This window comes from Lissotriton helveticus, chromosome 12, assembly GCF_964261635.1.
Source record: "Lissotriton helveticus chromosome 12, aLisHel1.1, whole genome shotgun sequence".
NCBI classification, from domain to species: domain Eukaryota; kingdom Metazoa; phylum Chordata; class Amphibia; order Caudata; family Salamandridae; genus Lissotriton; species Lissotriton helveticus.
Window position 1 is genome coordinate 198,047,219 of NC_136073.1, and position 22,247 is coordinate 198,069,465.

The window sequence follows — 22,247 nt, forward strand, 5'->3', positions numbered from 1 at the left end:
AAAAAAAATACAAAAAAAAACAATAGGCTTACACTTAGTGGCTCTGTTTTTTTATTGATTGTGGAAACATTGATATAGATCTTGTGGGTCATTGCTATCAAACTCTAAAACTAAAGTCAGAATTGTGTTGAAATTTTGAACATCTTGTCTGAAAATTTATCTAAAATTAAATTTGGTATGTTCACCAGAGCAGAATGAATTTCATTTTGCTAAAAAATAATATGGGGGATTTAAAATGTTAATTCTTGAAGTAAAATATTTTGAAATGTATTACTTTTGCAAAGCTCCCCTTTAGAATGAATTCCCGCAAAAGCAGTGTCCGTGGTACATGTTTGTTTTCCTACAAACAGATCTCTTACAGGAAACCTCACCAACATGTGTTAAAAAAAATAAAAAGTTCACAATCTTGGTGAAGTGCTTTTGAATGCCTGTTAAAGCTTTGAATCATTAAAATTATCAAACCAATAGAAATTTGTTGAATTTCACAAACCTTTTATAACTCCAGGTAAGGTTTTATCGTATAGTAAACCACACGAACGAATAACATCAGGTTTCCTTCTCGTAGGATACAACATTTTAAGAAATGCATCAAGTTCATTCACGACTGCCGTCTTCGTGGTGGGGGATGCCTCATTCACTGGTCAGTGGATTTTTAAACTCTATTGATGTATTCTTTGAGAAGATAGATCACATTTTGTCTTTTCAATTCCTTAATGGCAAAGTTGAGATTTTTTTTCAGGACATGTGAAAGTGATAATAAATGTGGACTGCAAACATTTGCTGCTGGTGCAATACCATTGCCAAATGTTTCCAGAATTTCTGGCCACAAGATCTAAAAATATGAAGGACATGTATAGTGAAACGTGAAGTGCAAGACCTGTTCTGCTTTGTAAATATAACACTTGCAGTCCATGCTGTTACCACTTGCAGTGTACAGCACCTCATTGTTTAACAATAATTTGTTTTTACTCATCCATACAGTATGTGTGGTGCCTGAGCGAGTGAGATTGTTCAAAAGTAATTCAGACTAATCCCAGTTAGGGGTCTGATAGTCTGCTAATTCAAAAGCACATAGACCGCATTCTTTAGGATTTAAACATTGTTACATGATCAGAACATTTGTCTTTATCTTACCTGCCGTTTAGCCACAAATAACACTTTGATGAGGTCTCTCATGAATATTGTGCTCAGTTATGGAGTCCTCTCTGATGCCATGTTGTGAATTATGGGCGGGGGGGGCTCATATTAGGTTCAGGCGAGGAAGCTTCATCTGGAATACAGCATTCTGTTCTGAGGGGGTATCACCCTAACCGCTGTGTCCAATGTTGTGGGCCTCCCTTGGATTGTTGTATCCTGGACTAGAAGCATCACATAGAGTATTGTCGGAAGTTACGAGGCAATACTCTCAAGTATAACGTTCAGGTCTGGAGGTGTTGTGTAGAGTATTGTATCGGTTCTGAAGGCCCTGGCCTGAGCGTTGTGTCCACTACTGTTGGCCTCCTCAGCAATGTTCTGTCCAGAGAAAGCAATATCACGCTGAGTTTTGTGTGAAGTCCTGATAAAATCCTCTTAAGTAGGATATTGCAATCTGGAGGTATTGCTTAGAAGTTTGTGTCAGTTCTGGACGTCGCATCTGGAGTGTTGTGTCAAGTTCTGGGGGCCTCCTCTGGAATAAGTTTTCCAAGTCTGTAAGCATCAGACGGAGAATTATGTCCAGATGTTAGCGATCCTCTGGTGTACAATGTCAAGATCAGGAGGGATCAGTGTCACATAGTTTCACTATCATCATGGTGCAAAGTCAACACCAGAAATCTTATAAAGAGGCAGAGTTGGCAGGCATCTCATTATTCATGAGCACTTTGCACCCTGAAAATTAATATTTCACTTTCCCATAAGAAGAATGGACCTTCTAGCCAGGACACACTGATAGCGACCTTCACAACACCGTCTCACTTAGCTCTTTAGAAGGAAGAATCACCAGAGCTTGAAAGAGGAATCGTTCAACTGGGAAGCATTCAGTCTCACTGTCTGCACTATGCACCAGTTCAGAACTAATGCAGCTCTTCGACATCTGCAACTATCACAGACCGAGAATTCAATCATGTATAAATTCAAAACCGCATTTATTATCAATTCTCTCTAAATGAAACAACTCTAAGTTTTGGGATAATACTACTAATTGAGATAAATCCAATCAAATATATTCAAACTTTCTCTGAACAAGATTCAACTACACTGCACAAAACATTTTTCGTTAATGGCAACTAAGTAGTCACAAGTGATGACTATACATGGCACAAAAGAAAACCATTATTGTTTATGGTACACTGTGCCTTATTCTTGCAGTCCTGTCCAGTGCAACTGAAATGTAATTAAAATAAAGATGCAGACATCTTTCCTCCGAAATAAATTTGCCCAAAAGTGTCAAAACTGCCCTTCAAAAGGTTCAGAACAGTGTTCAGTCAACAATGAGAACTCTTCTTGCATAGTTAGTCAATCAAACATATACAGCCTTTGCTTACAACTGACACCTATTCCAACTACAACAATAGTAATTTTAACAATAGTATAAAATTATTTTGGGGATAGGTAAAACACACGAAGAAAATCCTAATCCCTAGACTTTAAGAGTTAGTGATAAGAATTTACAGCTTGAAATAGAAAATTACTTTAGTAGAACGCAATGCAGAAAGATGGTTTTACACCGCAAAGTATAGCTGCAAAGAACATTAGACTTCAAAGGTAGCTTAAACTAGCTAATACATAACGTAAAAACACTGTATTAAATTACACATTTCTAATGAAACTAAATTGGTAATGTAGAAATGTCTTACGTACTTTACAAAGATTAGAAGTGTTTCTATTTCAGAGGCCTCGCCATTTGGGCCTTACCCAAATAAACGTTCTTTTTGTTTTGCAAGGTGAAATATGTTGCACATCAATGAGAGAACATAAATGCATAATTTATTTTGAACATTGCAAATAGCTGCTGTTCATATCCTATATTAGAAAATATGCAAAACAAGAACTAGGAGTGTTCTATGAGGCAGCGGTTGGCACCAGCAGAGTAAAATTACAGATTTACCAGTGTAGTTTGCCTAGGGGAGCGGTATGACTATGCATCTGATCTTGATTCTCCTGATCTTGTGCACCTTCTCTGAAGGATCGCTTATTGTAATGTGCTTATTGATCATTCGAGTGGGTATTTCTGATGGTCAGTAAGTGTACCTCTGGGTGACTGGGTATATCCTGCTAGCACAACTGATTTGAGTCTCCTATACCTCTGGGTGAGGGTATATATCCAGCTAGCACAACTGATTTGAGTCTCCTATACCTCTGGGTGACCGGGTATATCCAGCTAGCACAAGTGATTTGAGTCTCCTAAACATCTGGGTGACCGGGTATATCCTGCTAGCACAACAGATTTGAGCCTCCTATACCTTTGGGTGACGGTATATATCCAGCTAGAACACGTGATTTGAGTTTCTTTTACATCTGAGTGACCAGGTATATCCTGCTAGCACAACAGATTTGAGTCTCCTATACCTCTGGGTGAGGGTATATATCCTGCTAGCACAAGTGATTTGAGTCTCCTATACCTCTGGGTGAGGGTATATATCCTGCTAGCACAAGTGATTTGAGTCTCCTATACCTCTGGGTGAGGGTATATATCCTGCTAGCACAACAGATTTGAGTTTCCTATACCTCTGGGTGACCGGGTATATCCTGCTAGCACAACAGATTTGAGTCTCCTATACCTCTGGATGAAGGTATATATCCTGCTAGCACAACAGATTTGAGTCTCCTATACCTCTGGATGAAGGTATATATCCTGCTAGCACAACAGACTACAGTCTCCTTTCTCTTGGAGCACTTTTCAAAAACCTATTTTGTGTGCGTTTTTGGGCTTGTTAAGATTCTTCTCAGTGTTTGGGTAACTACACTTTACCAGATTCAAAATTTTGAGAAAGCCTTAGAAACAGTACAGAGGGCCTCTCCAACCCCCAATATGCTCATGTGACCACCCAACATCTTTACAAAGTGATGGCACTTCTATTAGAGGGATACGTATGACACTACTGTTTAGAAATGGCCATTTGGATACACTTGCAACATGAGACTTTATGTTCCAGTCCACTTCTTCCGAATCAAAAAGCCTCTCTTCTGTAATCAAAGGTTTAACAATATATTGCTGTTGTCATGTGACTTCTATTGTGTGTCACGGTGTATGTAAATAATGGTAACATTTACAACTGGGACATTTGGTGCTAGTTAGAACGATAGAGTGCAAGAATTGAACTGCACTCAAAACACAAACTATAGGGTAGAAAGTTTTGTAAGGCCATCAATGATGTAATCAATTTGATTTTTAAAAGTCATGTCTGATGCAGTTTGTAACATTGGATAAAAGAAAGCATGGTTTGCATTTGTTCTCTTAACTATAATGTAATTTTTCAGTGATTTCATTACACCATCCACAGTACTAACACTGTCAGTCAAAATAGAAAACATTCAATGGTTCGTTCTTAACATCAGACTGGTTGAATGGATGAAAGGATGAAAGGTTGTTGGGAGACCCAAACCTTCCATTTCCCATTTAAATGGCCGTGGGTTCTTTTTCTGTACAGCATCAGCGAGAAACTGTGCAGCAAGGCCAAAACAAAAAGCAAAAACAAAAAAAAAGGTTTCCATGCAGCGGCTGCATCATTTTGTTGACATACCATGCATGATGATGCAAGAGTAAGACTACAAAATGACGCAAGCGCCATTTTTCTTTTTTGATTTACTGATCCGAAATGTATACGTAAATTTTAAAAAATGAAATAGAAATGGCTCAAAAAGGTGGAGGGCACAGCGGCAATTTGAGTGGGTGGGGGGTGGTGGGGAAAACAACAAAAGAGAGAACAGAACAACACAGGCCATGGGAGAACTACACAACTGAGTAAGAAGGAGAGAAGTATGGCGGGGAGAAGCTCCTGAGAAGGACTTGCAACAGAAGGGAGCCAGTAACACTGAGTGCAGGGAGCGGATATTGGACAGAGGGGAGAGACACACAAGGAAGAGAGCTGCAAAAACTATCCACTCTCTTGAGCTCTTGAGGTGCTAAAAAAAGTAGTTCACTATCAGTGAGCTGTCGAAGGATACAATTCAACAAAGCTGAAGGATGGTAAAGACGTGAGCCATGACATGACAGAGTCCTCGTGCAGGGGCACGAGGGCAGCCTACTACAACACACTACTCCAGGGGAGGGTCAGGCACACGAAGGACAAGGAAAGACATCTAATTAGAAGCAAGGAAATTAGTAAGTGATGAGAGAGCTGTAAATCCACTGTGATTTCTTGGTAAACTGACTACAGATCTTTTCCAACCACAGAGCTTGCACTATCTAGTAGGCAAGACATAAAAACCATTGAGCTGACACTAAACGTTTACTAGAAGTTGCAGTCCTGATTTAATTTTGTGAAAATGCAACCAGTGGTTTAAAAATGAACAATACAAACCAGGTCAAATGAATTTGATGTGTAGGCAGTTAAATTTAAGAACCCAGCTTTGAGCTTGAGCTTGACATCTGATTAGTCACTTGGAGATGCCTTTTTGAAGTCCACAGGCCTCAAAAAACACATTTTGTGAATGCATCGTGAGGTCTGGTGCAGCACAGGTTCTCTGTTGAGCACCAAAGTACAGCTCCAAGGCACTAGTAAAGAAGAAAAAGTGTGTTCCTTTTTGCAAAATATTTGCATAACTCACTGACAGGTTCATGTTCCTTTTAGGACGCCCTTTTAGACTAAGAGTGTCTCGAAATCCTTTTTGATGTCAATGGACCTCATTTTGGATTAGCAGGTATAAAGGGAACATATAGGGAACATGAGATCTGAATACAAATCATTCCTGAAGTCATCTCTTTACACCTGTATTGTGGGCATAGATACAGCTCCATCATGCCAAGCGCGCATAATTGCATGGCATTGTATGCAGTACAGTAGAGCATGGCCAATGTCGAGTACAGAGGACAGGAGTACTACACGCTGACCTTGACCTAAGAGTATGATGTGTGCCCACTATTTGCTAGGCCATCTAAGGCTGTGTGCGTACCAATTGCATGCTTGGCCTGCCCACAAGTAGTGCTTTGTGACTACAGAGTCAGGTGAAGAGGGCTCAATGTCACGCCATTTATCGGATTCCTGATGTGCATTACCTAAATTAAAGTCATTTTGGTACTGGCAGGGATACTGTTTGCGTACAGCTCCTGTATGATATTTCACCAGACCATGCTGGAAGTGGGGGTAGTGAGCACAGTGCATGGCCACAGGACATGCCATTTAGCTACTGCAGGCTCTGGTACATCTTGTAGGACATTGTTGAAGGCTGCAACTTGTGTTTACAGGATATGGTCTTGGGGCAGCAAAGGAAGTACATCGTTACACCATATAAGGCATCCATTGACAACCTTTGGGCGAGGGATGTTAAGTTCATTTACCAAATTCTCTTGCCAACTTAAAAAAAAAAAACACTCACAAATTCAGCTTCCATTCAAGGTATGGTTATAATAAACGCTTAAAACACACTGAATTTGCCCTTTATGGTTAGCTATACCATCAAACCCTTCCCACCCAATGTATATCCACTGATAGCATGGGTCCTGGACAGCTTCGACTCATGGAGCCAGTATCCCGTCTGGCTTACACATTCAAACACTCTAATAAACATTTGCGGGGAAGCAAAGGTTAAAATCAATCAAATGGAAAATAGCATTTTAAAAGAATTTGCATCCACACAGCGATAATTTGATGATCATTTTTAATAAACCACTTTATTAAATTTCTTCATATAAAAAAGGAAACGTACTTGCCATTGAATTTATAAAAACTTTCCAGTGCTTTACCTATGTATAATACACGCTTTAAACATCACTCATAAGCAATAAAGTATGAGCCCTTAATCGTATTTTAATCAATTCAATTGAATATATTTTGCACAATTTTTCTGTTTTTTTGTTTGGTACAGCCAACTTGTGTTTTTCATCTGGCAAGCTAGTTCCTCAGGGCTTTAAGGAAATCAATCAAAGGCATGAAAGAAAGAAACCTTATTTAAAAGAATAGATTTTTAAGAACCATGTATGACTAATATAAACATTCCCCAATATATTTAATCTGGTGTAATATTTTGCAACCACTTTTAGTCGGATTTATATGTAAAAACATACACATTTTTCAGTCTTTCATGATTTATTTGGGTGCTTTACATTTTACATTGTTATTATTAAAATTGTTGTTCTCATTAAGAGTTCAGCCATGAATTTTGAACATTTGAGATAATATAACCTTTAAAAAGAGAAATTAGCCTTTAGTTGAACTTTATGTATTTTAAACCCTCATAATAATATAATCTTTTGAAAAGGATATAATAAACCCCTCCGCGTCAATTACTTTATTGCCTAATTTAAAGTACCTTCGCCATTGTGCGTTTAGTCACACTTAAAATTAATAATACGTTTCCACCCATATCTCTGACACAATGGTTGCATATGATACCAAATTCTACTGTGAACAGTTGCCTTAATAATTTCATTTTCATATATTCAAATTTGATGTCGCTCACCATTGACTAAGCTTTAAAAACATTAAGATAATTTGAATCCAAACATCAAATTGTCTCTGTGATGCTCTTAATCGCAAACTGATTATGAGAAATTGAACCTCAATTGTCTGAAACAGCTGTAACTGACAATCATCTGTTTCTTGCCAGCACTTTAACTGGACCCTCCGAACCGCTTTTCAACTTGTTTCTCATCGCTTAGATATTGATCTGCAAAGAACTACTTGCTCTATCACATGCTGTGATGAACTTTCTTTCACTTACAATCTTATCATCCATATTGCGTTAAGATCAAAACAGCAAGTGTAATTTGTTCAAATTCACCAATTTGGTCCTCTGTTTTTCGGAAATGGAATTCAAAAAATCTGTAAAACTCACAAAATGTATCCAAAGCTTTAAGTGCCACAGATTTTGGCTTGATATCCTGACCTTTATTCTCTTAGTTGTAGATGCATATTAAATTGCATTATTGTGAATGAATATACTACAGATAGTAATATTACTCTAATATATGTAAGTTGGAACTCTTAATGAGTGCAAAGATTTGTAAAATAATGATGTAAAGGGTAAATACTCATAAGAATCATGAAAGAGTGAAAATGCATAAATGTTTTATACATGCCAGTGTGAAATAAAGTAGTTGCAAATTGTTAGTTTGGATTAAATATGTTATGGCATGTTTGTATTGGTAATATATGGCCTTGAAAATTGGTTCTTTAAATACTTTTTTTGTATTTTTGGTTGTTACCTGTACATCTCAGAGGAAGCTGTTTTCCAGCCGCGAAACCCATGTTGGCTGTATAATGCGAATAACAGAAAATTGCTATAAGGCAATTGGATTGATCAGAACATGATTACGGACTTATGGTCTCTGGCTTGTGAGCGATGTTTAAGAGTTCTATTATTCTATATGAATATGTAGTACAAGTACTGGAAAGTATTAATTCAATGACAAGCGCTTTTCCTTTTTATAAATAAATTAATTAAAAGTGTTGTAGAGACAATTGTTAGCAGTTTATCTGTATCTAGTAGATAATTGATTAGGAATGCTATTTTCCTTTTGATTAATTACATTTGCTTCCCCACAAAAGTTTATAAGAGTGCCTTCCAAGATGAAATCACAAATGCCATAATTGATGTTTTTTTGATGACATCACCAATGACATTTTATACTCTATAAACCCAGTGCTCCAGTACGTATTGCATGCTTAACATGTCTAAGAGCCCAAAGCTGATCCTTTTACAGACATGAATATCCAAAGCCTCTATTTGTTATACTCAAAGGCCAAGGCCATGACCGGTGCAGGTTGCATAGGGCACACAAGGCATGGCAATGGCCGTGCACTGTGTGCATATGTGCAGGTGTGAACTCAAAGGGTCTGAGCAAAAGCAATACCCTGTTAATGTTGCATATGTGGTTTGCAGTGCAGGTCAGGCCCATGTGCTTTGGTATGTTTTCTTTACATCACTGGCTCTACACAGGGAGCCATTACATCGCAGGGTTTACATTAGGTGTCTAGGTATCAGGAGTCTTTACATTACCGATCTTCATAGGTCTTAATTTAGAGGTGTTACTTTATTATTGTAAATGGAAAAAATATACATATATGTAAATACACATATACACATACATATATGTTAAGGTTCTCCTTTAATTTGTAACAGTATTTTAAATTAAATTACATTATTATGTAAAGAATAATGTATTTTTAAATAAATGTATAATTACTAGATAATTAGTCCATAAAGAAATTATAAAGGGCAATATTAATATTTGATTGAGTGTATTGTACTTTAAAAAAATATACATTAATTTATGAAGTGTATGACTTTAAGTTTTATACTTTTTTAGGGATTGTAAGGAGTTTTTAGCATTCAGGGATAGTGTTTTGGGAACGTGAGGAGCTTTTAGAATTCGGGGATGAGTATTGAATGAAATTATTTAAAAGTTTCTGAGTTTCAGGGATGGGTAGTATTTAGTGAGGAGATGTTAGGGTTCAATGATGGGTAGTGGTTAGGGGTAGTAGAAGTGTATAGGATTCAGGGATGGATGTTTAGGGATATTAAAGAGTTTAGGGTTTATGGATAGTTTTTAGGGATATGAAAGAGTTTTTAGGATTCAAGGACGGGCAATGTATAGTGTTAATAAGGAGACTGGGGCTCAGGGATGGGTAGTGAATAGGGGATAGTAAGACATTTTGCCTTCAGGGATGGTAGTGGTTATGGATAGAAAACGTTTTTTAGGGTTAAGGGATGGGCAGTGCAAGGGGTACTAAGGGGTTCTTGGGTTTAGAGATGCATAGTTTAAAATTATATTGAGTTAAAAATTAATTTAATTGAATTAAAAGCATTATTAATCTACATTCAAAAATATTATTGTCAGTTTAGTATTTAAACAAGTAAAATTAAATTGCATTTCTAAAATTAGATTAAGGTAAAAATAATATGTAGACACCCCCGATGTGCCATATTTAATTTAAAGGTACTCTTGATGTACTTACCACAATGTTATGTCATACTCCTATTTGACTTGTGTGCTTCATGCACTGTTCGAAGCACAAACCATTTGCCTTCTGAGAGGAGTACTGCTATGGTTGTGTAGCTAGCCTCAACGTGCTGCATTCAACTGATATGTAGATTTCAAATTATTACAATGATATCTCCTCAACTGAATTTTATTTAGAAGGTTTTTTCATAAAGGAGGTTAGTAAGGCCCCCTTAACCTGCATGGAATTATGCAACTCCTAAACACCTTTAAATCTTTAATACTCCTATTGTGACATGGCCACTCACCTGTGAAAGGAATACAAAATCCCTGCTCAACTAACCTGATTGATTAGATACTTTGGGGCTCATTGCGATGGCGGGCAGAACGTAGCGGTGATTAGGTCCGACCGCCATGCGTGCGGTGGTCCCGCATATACAATTATGATGGGACCACCACCTTAGCGATCTTGTTCCGCACCTTTAACATTGCGGCAGTGGCTGCTGACCGCTGCACGGCCGCGATGTTAGAAAGAGCAAGTTGTGCATTTCACTGCACTAGGTGGCAGGTACTACACTGTGCCTTCCACTTGGTGCAGGGAAATGTTGGGGGGGTACCATGGGTAGCCCCCAGTGCACCCACACCTTCACCCCCAAATCAAGGGGGGCCTGCAACAGGAGACATTCTCCGCCAGCCTTTCAATGGCAGTTTAACCGCCACAGAAAGGCTGGCTTCCGTCAGCATCATAATTGTGCTGGCGGAGCCTGCTAGGCTCCGCCAACATTGTGAGCGTGCTGACCGCTCCGTCAGGCAATCGTGACGATTGCTGCTGGCGGAAAAGCGGCAGACAGACTTTCCATCCTCCGCAATACCCACCGCCATCATAATGTAGCGGGGGATGAATCTCAAGATGATGGCTTTAAGATCGCCACTGCCGGCCCGGTGGTGGCTATTTTTCTGCCATCGTAATGAGCCCCTTTGTACCTGCACAGTGCTTCAGGGGAACACACGGAGGGCTAAAAGCAGCACGTTAAACAAAGTATCTATTGTATTTGCTGCTCTTTAGTAAATACCTTATAGAGACAACAATTATAGTCCTCTGTTTCCATGCTCTGCCAGTTGTGATGAAAAGGCTATGCTTATGTTCCCAAAGCTCTTATACGACAGGCAACAATGAAATGGGAGAGCGTTTGGTTTCTGGAATAGTGGTAGTTTGTACTAGGTTAAAGGCGCCACTGGGAGATGTGCACTTTCCTTATATATACTTGAGCAATAATTGATAACGGTGCTAAAAGGAGAAGAGAACCACTTTCCCTCTTCCAGTCAGGCGATGCCACAAAAGTTTGTTACTCCCTAGCACACGTTTAGTATTGTAAATAGTTGTTAAATACAAGTGTTTTCACAGTTCAATTCATACAACATAAAATAAATTTCTAAATCCTTTTGTTCAGGGTTTCGTTGTTCTTTATTGATGGAGATGTCACAGCCGACACGTGTTTCGTCGTTCTGGGGAATGTAACCCCCGACTTTTTCAAGGCTGTTTAAAGAAAATGGTAATGTTGTAGCACATTACTGTAGAATAAGACAATTGTTCACGTTTCATAAACAACATTAAATACTTGTTAGGATAAGGCGGTGGTGCAAATCCAGTTACTTCTTCATAAGCATGCTACTATTCAATCTAGAGGATTGCCACATTTCGTGCCTGCTTAATGATATTGTTAAGGATTTGTGTACAGTATGGTGTTTCTTAACATCATCTAAGAATATGAGCCCATTGAGAGGAATGGAGAGACCGGTGAGGGTGTAATTATCATTTATCCAGGGCGTGACATGCAAGCTCTTATCGGTGTGATTTATCGTGGGTTCATGCTTATTTAAGAACCATGCTATTTGATACCTATTCTCCGTTGTTGAAGTTCGTTCTGTCAGAAGAAATATTGAAGCAAAGTATAAGTCTGAAGTCGTCCTGGTTGGGACCACTTATTTACACAAAGGTCATATTTTTTAGAGTAACCCTACTTACGTAGATTGAGGTGATACTTCCAACCCTCAATGGGGTTCTGATATTGATGTCGTTTTTCTTATTATTCCAGTTTCATTGATGTGAACTTCAAATCATGGTTCACTCTCTGCAAGCTGTAATTAATATCAAACATTACTTGATACCAATTTTAGATTTTACTGTGTACACAGAATCTCTATTTCTGTCAAAATAGAATACACTGTCTAGCCTTCCAAGCGTTTTTATTAGGTCTTTAGTATGTGAAAAACTCTGTTTGTATATCCCTATATGGTGCTCTTACTGGTGCTCTACCGTTATATGGCGGGGTGGGAGGTTTAACTCCCGTGTGAAATGTTCACACGTTTATTGCGCCAGCTGTGCTTCTTAACGTGTGATATTAATGCGTCTAATTAATACATTGTGCTCCCCTCCTGTCTGTCCCCATATTGGTCGCTAGTTAGGAAGGTGTTAATTCTGTTTGAATTCCTCCGCGTTTCTTACCCCATTGTGCTAATTATAGAGTGATCTCGAAACACCCGATTATTTCGAAGTGCTCCTCTCATGTCCGTCCCCTCGTATCTAAACATGTACATTGCTGCCCCCTCCGTTACGCATAGGCGCGTGTGTGTGTCTATTCCCTCGGTCGTTAACAGACCTAAGCATTCTCTCGTCTTACCTTAGTTGTTTTCTTAGCGGGATTGAAATTCGTCCCTTCTGCTTCGTGTAAGAGGCAGCGTTAATTTCAAAGTACTGGCGCCATATATTTTCAGAGGAAGTATGACCCGGTAGCTAACCGGCTTCACTTCCTGTTTGCCTCGCACACTAGCCTTATTTTTGATTGCAAATCCGGCCGCCATTTTAGAGTGTCTATTTGGCGGTGCAAAACGGTACCGGTTTGTGACTTGGTCCATTGTTGCCACATTATTTATATATTTTCTTATTATTTTTTATCTCTGTATTAAGAACGGTTACGTTTTATAGTTATTGGATACACCTATTCAGGCAAATCCCGCCACATATATGTGTATCACAACATCCTATTCGAGCTCTGTTAATTAGTTAGTATATTTTATTTTTATTATTTTTTTTTTTTTGGGAAGCTAATTATCCCAACTTAATAGGGTGTAAAAGTCGATTTGATGTATTTCACTTCAGTTTATATTCGGCTCATTTTGAAATACCCCGTGATACATGTGTGAGGGCTTCGAATTATTGGTGGTTGTGGACCCATCCTCCTGTGTTTCCCTTCGTGCTTGTGTGCTGTGTGATTATCACACTTATTTAATGAGTTTTATGTTGGGCCAGTCACTACTGCTATCGAATTCTCCATCTCGCATGGGCTCAGAACAATTGTTGTGCCATTAAGTGGCCTAATGTTATGTTCAGTGATACAGATATACCATCTACTTATGTTCTGTTACTTTAACACAGAATTTTCTTAACAGAAATGCATTATTTTATCATTAGTACTAATTCATCCACACTTCATACATTCCTTATTCCATGCAACTTCCTTCCTCAGTGATTCTTTAGTTTTCGCTGGTATTGTGTATGGTTGTGTTGTGTTCATGTACCCAAAAAATAATGTAGCTCCTGGTCAATGTTAAGACCCATCTCTACACTTTTCAGAGTCATTATCCAGATGGCCTCTCTTCTTCGCAGGGCTAATTCCCTATTACCCCCTCTTGGATGGATTGGTACATGTTCTATCCCAAAGTACTGGAACGAGTGACTCGATGTTTGTGCAGGACATATTGACATGTGGGCTGCCACTGGGTAGCGCATATCACCTTGTTTGACCGCCCTGATATGTTCGTTTATTCTGTCTCTTAGCATTCTTTTAGTGCTCCCTACATATCTTTTGCCGCATTTGCAGTCTAGGGCATAAACCACAAATTTGCTGCAACAATTGATAGTCGTCAATATTCGGTATTCTTCATTGTGTGGTCCTTTGAATCCCTTTATCTTTTTGTAGGCCCATTTACATGCTGCGCACATTCCACAGCCATAGAACCCTGGGTCTGTCAGCCAGCAGTTTTTGGTTCTCTTCCCCGGGTAACTTGGGCTCAGTATGTTCCTCAGTGTTGTGCCTTTTCTATATGTTAGTGTTGGCCTTTCTGTCACGCCCTGGATAAATGATAATTACACCCTCACCGGTCTCTCCATTCCTCTCAATGGGCTCATATTCTTAGATGATGTTAAGAAACACCATACTGTACACAAATCCTTAACAATATCATTAAGCAGGCACGAAATGTGGCAATCCTCTAGATTGAATAGTAGCATGCTTATGAAGAAGTAACTGGATTTGCACCACCGCCTTATCCTAACAAGTATTTAATGTTGTTTATGAAACGTGAACAATTGTCTTATTCTACAGTAATGTGCTACAACATTACCATTTTCTTTAAACAGCCTTGAAAAAGTCGGGGGTTACATTCCCCAGAACGACGAAACACGTGTCGGCTGTGACATCTCCATCAATAAAGAACAACGAAACCCTGAACAAAAGGATTTAGAAATTTATTTTATGTTGTATGAATTGAACTGTGAAAACACTTGTATTTAACAACTATTTACAATACTAAACGTGTGCTAGGGAGTAACAAACTTTTGTGGCATCGCCTGAATGAAATGGGAGAGGATATGGCCTAACGGCTAGACTGGTTGACCTCGGCGCTGGGGAATTGGGTTTGAGTCTCGGCATGGATGCTCAACATCCTGTGATTCTGTGTAAATCACTTAATCTCCCCTTGCCGAACAAAAAATATATGTGTCCACCTGTAACCCAACTGGTGCTCATGCAACCGCTCTGATACCTTCGAGTCTAGTTTGTGGGGTGTATATATATATATATATATCACCCACATAAAACTGCTTAAGAACATTTTGGGCCAACGTAGTTTAGATTTCACATATATTTGCATCAGGAGGAGCAAGAGACCATTTATTAAAGATATGGGGGAGGTGGAGAGGAAGGCGAAACCCCTATGCTTTACAGTGCATAGGAATCCCTTGTCGTACGTGAAAAAACATTCTGTCTCACATAAAATTCCCTTGATGTTATAAAGAGGGACACTGGGATAAGCGCCACCAGTGGACTAATTCCTGTGCAATACTGACAAAAGCATGTGGTAACAAATGCAAATTATGCAGCACTGTGCCAAATCCTGTGGCCATGTTGTTGCTCCTTTGTCTTTTTAAAACTCAGAGATACAAAAGGGATTCCGATGCTAAGCCCAGGGGTGTGGAATTTAACAAAATATCTACTTGTCCATGGGGCAGGTTGCTTCATAAATCTACTTGTCTTGTAACAAAATCCACTTGTCCCTTTTGTGCCATGTAATGCAGTGACAAATTATGGCAGCAATCTCATTATATAAGAGGTCTAATTTAGCCTCTCTGATTATGCCGGGGCTCCTTCCATAGTAGGGTTTGAATACTAGCAATCCCTTATGTTGCCACGTTTCCGCAGATCTACATACTTGGGCTAAAGGTAATGGTAAGCAACAGTTCCAGGGTTGGAATCCTCTTTTGAGTCTGTGCAAACCTACTAACTTGCATGTTTTAAGGGTTTTCACCAACTCCTCTCCACTCTTTTCCCATACTGGGAAAGGTTGGAAATTTACTCCTGACAATCACAGGCATAAAACTTATTCCAGGGTTGGAAAAAAAGTGGTTGTAGAGAAAGTGAACTTTCAGATTTTCCACATGAGCAAATGTACACCTGCATATTTGCTCATGCTAAAATGGAGTTCACAAATATTTTCTAGGAGTACTATTTCTTGGCCTACTTCTGTAAAGTCTTGTGAATCCACGAAAGCTGTATAGCTGCACTTAATGCAAGGACATGGGTGGACTTTTGAGACTGCATTTAACAGTTGGGCACCTAATTAGGACTGGCGTTAACAATGACCTTTTGTGTTTATTACAATTCTGTCCCTCTCTCTCTCTCTCTCTCTCATTTTATCAGCTAGCTTCACTGTGAGTGACCGCTGTTGGTTCTTTGAAAAGGAACATATTGACACAAAGTAGTTTTGTTCGGTGGCAATGTGTGTAAGCCCCCCCCCCCCCCCCCCGCCCCGGATGGAGGGGGGCCGGCTGAGAACTTTGCCAGGGCCGGTTTCGGTTCCCAGTCCGGCCCTGATGGGGAGGGCCCGGCAGCTCCCACACCAATAAGGTTTTACAAAAACAATGCCAAAATAAGTCACGCTTTGAGAACACCAAAAGGCTGACCAACCATGTCAGATCTTCTGGCTTTACCAATGCTTGTTTATTTTTGTTTTCCATAATCTTATTAATAATGGCTACACTGATTTTTCATTGGGAACATTTTTGGGAAATACCAGCATACATCAACACACTTTACTAAATGATGCTGCAAAGAAATGGTTCCTAAAATTATACAGTAGTTTAGAAAAAATGTTGAATTTTTTTGTGAACATTTGATTTTGAAAGCAAAGAATGATCAATCTTGATTTCAACCTTCTGCAAATATTTGCATCTAATCAGAGCGCATTCTGGGAGCATTATAGATAGCCTTATATTTCTAAACATTGAAAACGTGGGTACACATTTTGCACTGGAACCACTGCCAGTAGTGCTGTCTGAGCTTACAACATTTACTTAGTGTGCTCACTCTAATAATAAAGACTTTGCATTAATGAACCAAAAAATACACGGTTGAACAGCATTAACACATGGTCACAAATACTACTTTAACTGCAGGCAGTGCTTTTCCCTGGTCCATAATGTGGTACTGTAAACTGGCAGCCAAAGTGTTTGTGATTTAGGGGGTTGCGCCGACTTATCCCAAGGACAAAATACACATGAAAATGTGTTGCCCTTTACCCCAAACAATATGTCCCAGGTGTTGGGCTATAGGAATTCCACATCCCTGTATGCCAAGTAAAAGGGTTTCTTAAGAGAGAGTACGAAAATTCAAGATCCTACTGAAAATATTAGTCATCTTCATCAAATGAATTTGTTTTGCTTGGAAGTGCATAAACACGTTTTATGTTAACAGTGTTGCTTTGAATTCTAAGAGCCACACATTTAGTGAAAAATATACAATGTTGATTTAAGTGGAAAAAAATATATGAGCATCGGATTATTTTATTCTGGGTATTCCAGCTGTTTCAGAACTGGTATTGGGTTCTAATTGTACACAGTGTCCACACTATGAGCATCTGGCACCTCTTTCTGTTCAGAATTGCCCTGCTGAACTATAGTGTGCATTACATATTCACATTTTGAGGCCCTCGCTAGGAAGTTCAAGCGATCAACGACCTAGGTGAGATTGAAGACATCCGACCTTAAAAAGAAGTAACTTTCTTCAGATTTTTTCTGTGCCGTGAATATTCTCAGGAAATATCTGCAGTTTTGCCATTGTCTCTGATGTAACCAGAATTCGAACAAATAAATAAAACAGTTTTCACGACAAAGGTGAAGTTATTTTCAGCTTTTTCAAATTAAATTGTCATGAAGCAAAAAAGCCATCCTCAGTCTTACATCAGGTAGGGACGGTAATACTGGGAAACGTTTCACTCCATTAGTATCCATTTAATACAGGAGTACAGAAATGCACAACCTAAAGGTGACCAGTTAAGTTGTACTTATTGTCTGACACTGTGCTATACCATGTAACATGTTTTAGAGTAACCTTAGATCTGTGCGATCTAGAATTTTTTTATTGAAATCTGCAAGGTATGGAGCAGATGGTAAAGTATATGTGTAAGGAGAAGTGTGGCTCACTGGTTAGAGGCGGTAGACCCTGAAGCAGGGATCAGGCCCGGGACCAGGGTTCAATTCCCGACGCGGCAAGGTCTAGGATCAATGTCCGCGGACTCGATCATTTTCGCTTTGGCGCCTTCTCTAATCATGGGCCCCACGTTGCAACTCTGGGCAATAGCTTGCTTTATCTCCACAACGGCCCCACCAGCGCTGGGATGCCTGGCTCCGTCCCTCACAGGGAGAGCCAGGAAGGGTTACACAGCCTAAGCGCCGAGATACCCTCATGGGTGATTCAGCGCTATATAAATCAATAACTATAACTATAATAACTATAAGTGTAGTAAATCCAGAATTATGTGGAAAATGCAGTGGTCAAATAATCACATATTTACAGTGAGCCTGCTTTTGAAGGGCTCTGACCTCTGGTTTTGTTCCTCCATATGGTAACACAACATCTCAGTGACTTGCAATCGAGCGGTGGGCGAGGGGCCGGTATCGGAGTTGGCGCTGTGGGCCACTTTTTTGACCAGCACGGTGGCAGATTTAGGCTGTTTCGGTCAGCAGCGGCTGGCCCTAGGTGCAGTCACGGCCGGCATTAATAGCGGGTGGTGGGGCTGGGGGGGTTAGAAGGGAGGGGGTTCATTTAATAATAAAAAAACATACCTGTACGTCGGCTGGGTCCCACGTCTTCTCGGCTCCTGCTCTCCTGCCTCTCGCAGGAAGCAGTCAGCCTCCCTCCCCTAAGCCAATCACAACGCTGCAATGGCAGTGCTGTGATTGGTGGGGACACCGCCCAGCCAGGGAGGGGCTTACGTTGAGGCCATGCTCTCCATGCAGGCTGCAACGCAGCCGGCATGGAGAAAGGTCAGAGTGCGCATGATTGGTTTGAGAGGCCCCAGAGGGCCGACCAAAAAGTCATTGCGCCCTCAGGAGTGGGCACATCATCCATCCCCTGCTTGCAGAGCAGCCCCACCTGCCTGCCGGCAGCTAAACATAAAATGGTAATAACGGGAAACTTCTCACACTGCGAGAAAGCAGTGGGGCGATGCTGCTATGCCCTAGTGGGCACAGATCGCTTGTCTTCATCTAAATGCTGTGATGCAAGCTTAGCCGCAGACGAGGGTCCACTACCTGTTTTGTGCTCGTGTCCGGTGGGAGCTGTTATAGCCTAGCCTAACTTTGTCGGATAGACAAAGTCTATCCGACATGCTGCACTATTGTTACGCAGGGCCACATGTCAGATAATGGAGATTCAGAGCTTGTCATTCACATGCCCTCTTGCCCAATGAGAATATTGAATAGAGAAAAAGGTCTACCTCAGTACCTTCAACCCTATACCAGCTCCCGTTTGGGTTGAAGTCTGCTGCAGAGAGATGGGAGTGCTGGCAAGTGTGGGCCTGCCTCGGATAAGTTTTTCTGAATTTAAGTTTAAGTGTGTTTGTTTGTCTGTGTGCTGGATATTTCATGTGTATGTATCTATGAATGTATTTTTGTGCATGCCTGAAACTGCATGTGTATTTATGCATGTCTGTGTGTGAAGTAAATTTCTGCCTGGGGGTATGGCAAAGGCTCGAGGCAGAGCGCTGGATCATGTTGTTGGGCTCTTCCATAATGCACTGGCTGCCACTGGTGTCTATGCTGCTAAGATGCCACCATTGGCCCAGTGGGGGACTGAGCAGCTTTTCTGAGGAAGATGGGCCTCGATTACCTCAGTTTTACCAATGAGGCAGAGTTGTCATTTCCGGTCTTATGCTGGGTGGCCCATTTATATATGCAGATTGGCCAAGGGGTCTAAGCAGAAGTGGCCTCACTTATATTCAGGTGTGGTTCACTAGTGTGAACTGATCATGCACAAAGAGTCCTAGCAACATGTGCATCTTTTTATCTCAGCGAAGTTAAGAAAACATGCCTCTTTTAGAGAACCCCCTTCCTAATTTTCATAAAACTTAAAACAATGAAGCAGTGTTTTACGAAAAGGCTCAATTCGCAAATGTGGGACACATTTTTTTTTTAGCATGCCCGGTCCTATGTTTGATTTCAATCTAACCCTGCTTGCAATCTCCTAATAATATACACCTAGGGGATATTTAACCCCACATAACTAGTGCACCTGCATTTGTCACATATGTAATTGTTTGCCTCAGTACTATTTCCACATTTACCTACTTTTGTCCCTTGAGTATTTGTGCTGTTCCTAATATTTATAACTTACTTTTACAGCTTGGCAGGAGTCTCCCGCAGCACCACCATTCTCGTGGCTTACCTCATGACCATCACAAACCTCGGGTGGGAGGACTGTCTGTCAGCCGTGAGGGCTGTCAGGCCCTACGTGGGGCCAAACCTGGGCTTCCAGCAGCAGCTTCAGGTGTACCAGATGACTTTGCTCAGAGAGGTGATTATGAGTTCCGACTGTATTATTCTTTGCTTTTCTCCCAGTTTTTCATGTTTTGTTTCTTTGGAACCCACTGTGCTTTAGAGTTGTTTACCTCAAAGGTTTAAGGATAGACCATACCATAAACCAGGGGTTGTCACACTAACGCAGAAGTGTCTGATGTATATCCAGAGGAGAGGGTAATCCATGCTGGATTTTTAGGACGTTCTTATGAGGTGCAGGTAGATACATGAACACATCCAGACTGAGAAAGCAAACCAGCCCTGGCAATTAAGTCACACTGGTCTGGGGGCGTGGGGAGGGGGGGGGTGCTTGTGCGAACCACTGCTGCTTTTGTTATATTAGCACTGCTACAAAACCAGCCCCCAGTAACAAAAGTGACCCCACCGATCCAAGACCAGACCTCTTTCTTCTGGCCCACCGGTAAAACAACCGGTGCCCACTACCGCCAGTCCGGCCCTGTACCTAAATCCAAATGGAGCTCAAATGCATCAGAATGTTTATACTGAAAATCTGTAATGAAGCTGACCCTCCTGGAACTACTATGGGCTTTGTTACTACCATTAGTAGTAGCACACCGACAAGGTCATGTAAGAGTTTATTTTTGATGCACTGTTAGGTCAGAGGTCCTCCTCCTACATTGACAGCTTTGCCATAATTTTCTCCTTTTCTAATTTTTCCAACCAGGTATGGTTTGTGCCCAGCAACCTTGAAATATTCAAAATCAATGAAAGTCCTCTGCAATGTTTAGTTGCTTGCTGGTCTCGGCATGTCTCAAATTGCACCCCCACCCAAGGCCCGACAGGCCTATATGGCAATCGGGCATTGCCCGATGGGCTGGTCTGACAGGACAGGTCAGCACGTGGGCCAGTTTTTGTTTTGGTAGTTGTCAGCCAGTGTTTTAGCCAGGTGGGCCTGTTTTGCCTGTCAATGTCCCTGAAATTAACACTTTGTTTTACCTATCTAGAGCCCTATTATCTAAAGGGCGCCCTTTTCCTGTGCACCCTATAACAGGTGCACCGGGTGAAATCAGGAAAAAGGGCACCCTATTACACTGAATGCACTTACCCCAGGGCTGCCGCAAACTCGCACTACCCTGGGGGCAGCACATTTATGTGAAAAACAGAGCTGCTGCACTTTTAAGGGGGATTAGAGATCCCCTTGCAGATTGGTGCAGTTAGTGACTGCACCCACATGCAAGGGGATGTCTGGGTGTCCATGGGACCCCCTCACCCCCTCCAGAGGGCTGTCATCAGGGGGCGACCTGACAGTGCACCACCTTTTAGGTGGAGCCCTGTCTGTGTGTCTCCTTATAGCTTCTTTGCCTCTGAGCCCACATATGTAATACAGAGCGGATACAGAGGCAAAGGAAACACCCTCTGAAGTTATTGCTAGCGTTTTATGTGCACCAAAGCTATCGGTATTACAGAAGGGGCCATGCAAGGGTCTTCTGGGGACGCTCGAAGTGGGTGTAAACGCCTTTTGTGCCCCGGGGCACTTCCGTATTTCGGCCCCTGCTTGGCTAATAGGGGGCTTCTTTTATTTTGGTGCCTGAGCTTATTTATTGTCCCAGTCCGACCCTGCCCTCACCCATGATAAGGAGCGATTTCTGCACCCTTGCCATGTAAATGGGACACTGACTGTTGATGACAGCTAAATTAATATGGTGGTTCAGAGGTATATTTATCATACAGCTGGGAAATGTGCCTACTGAGCCAGTTGTTCAAAGCTGCTGAGTGTCCTATAAATGGGGTATTTCACGGTCTGTTTGCTGTATGATCGCATTGCACATCAAATAAGCAAGAAATTGATGGGTGGGATGCTGTAATTGATCACAGGCACTGGTAATTACGCCGGCCCTCATCCCAGTTCATCATTTTTTTTCTCTACCTTGTGTCCTCAGATTAGTCACAGCCATATGCAAATCAGTCTTGTTCCTTCTCCAATAGTAACAGTCCAGCCAGCTTGCAAGCCAGCACCTCTCTGAACCACAACCCACACAAACAAATCTAAGGCCGGTTTTGCCCATTATCAGT

General features: G+C 40.9%; 1 protein-coding gene across 1 annotated transcript in view; it reads left to right on the forward strand.

Moving 5' to 3' along the window:
* Nucleotides 1-22,247, forward strand: part of LOC144798334 (dual specificity protein phosphatase 22-A-like) — a 156,221-nt gene that overhangs the window by 87,426 nt on the left and 46,548 nt on the right. The window contains exons 5-6 of the mRNA XM_078669165.1: nt 566-640; nt 20,040-20,211. Of these exons, the coding sequence (XP_078525291.1) occupies nt 566-640; nt 20,040-20,211 (247 nt within the window). The remainder of the gene's footprint in view (nt 1-565; nt 641-20,039; nt 20,212-22,247) is intronic.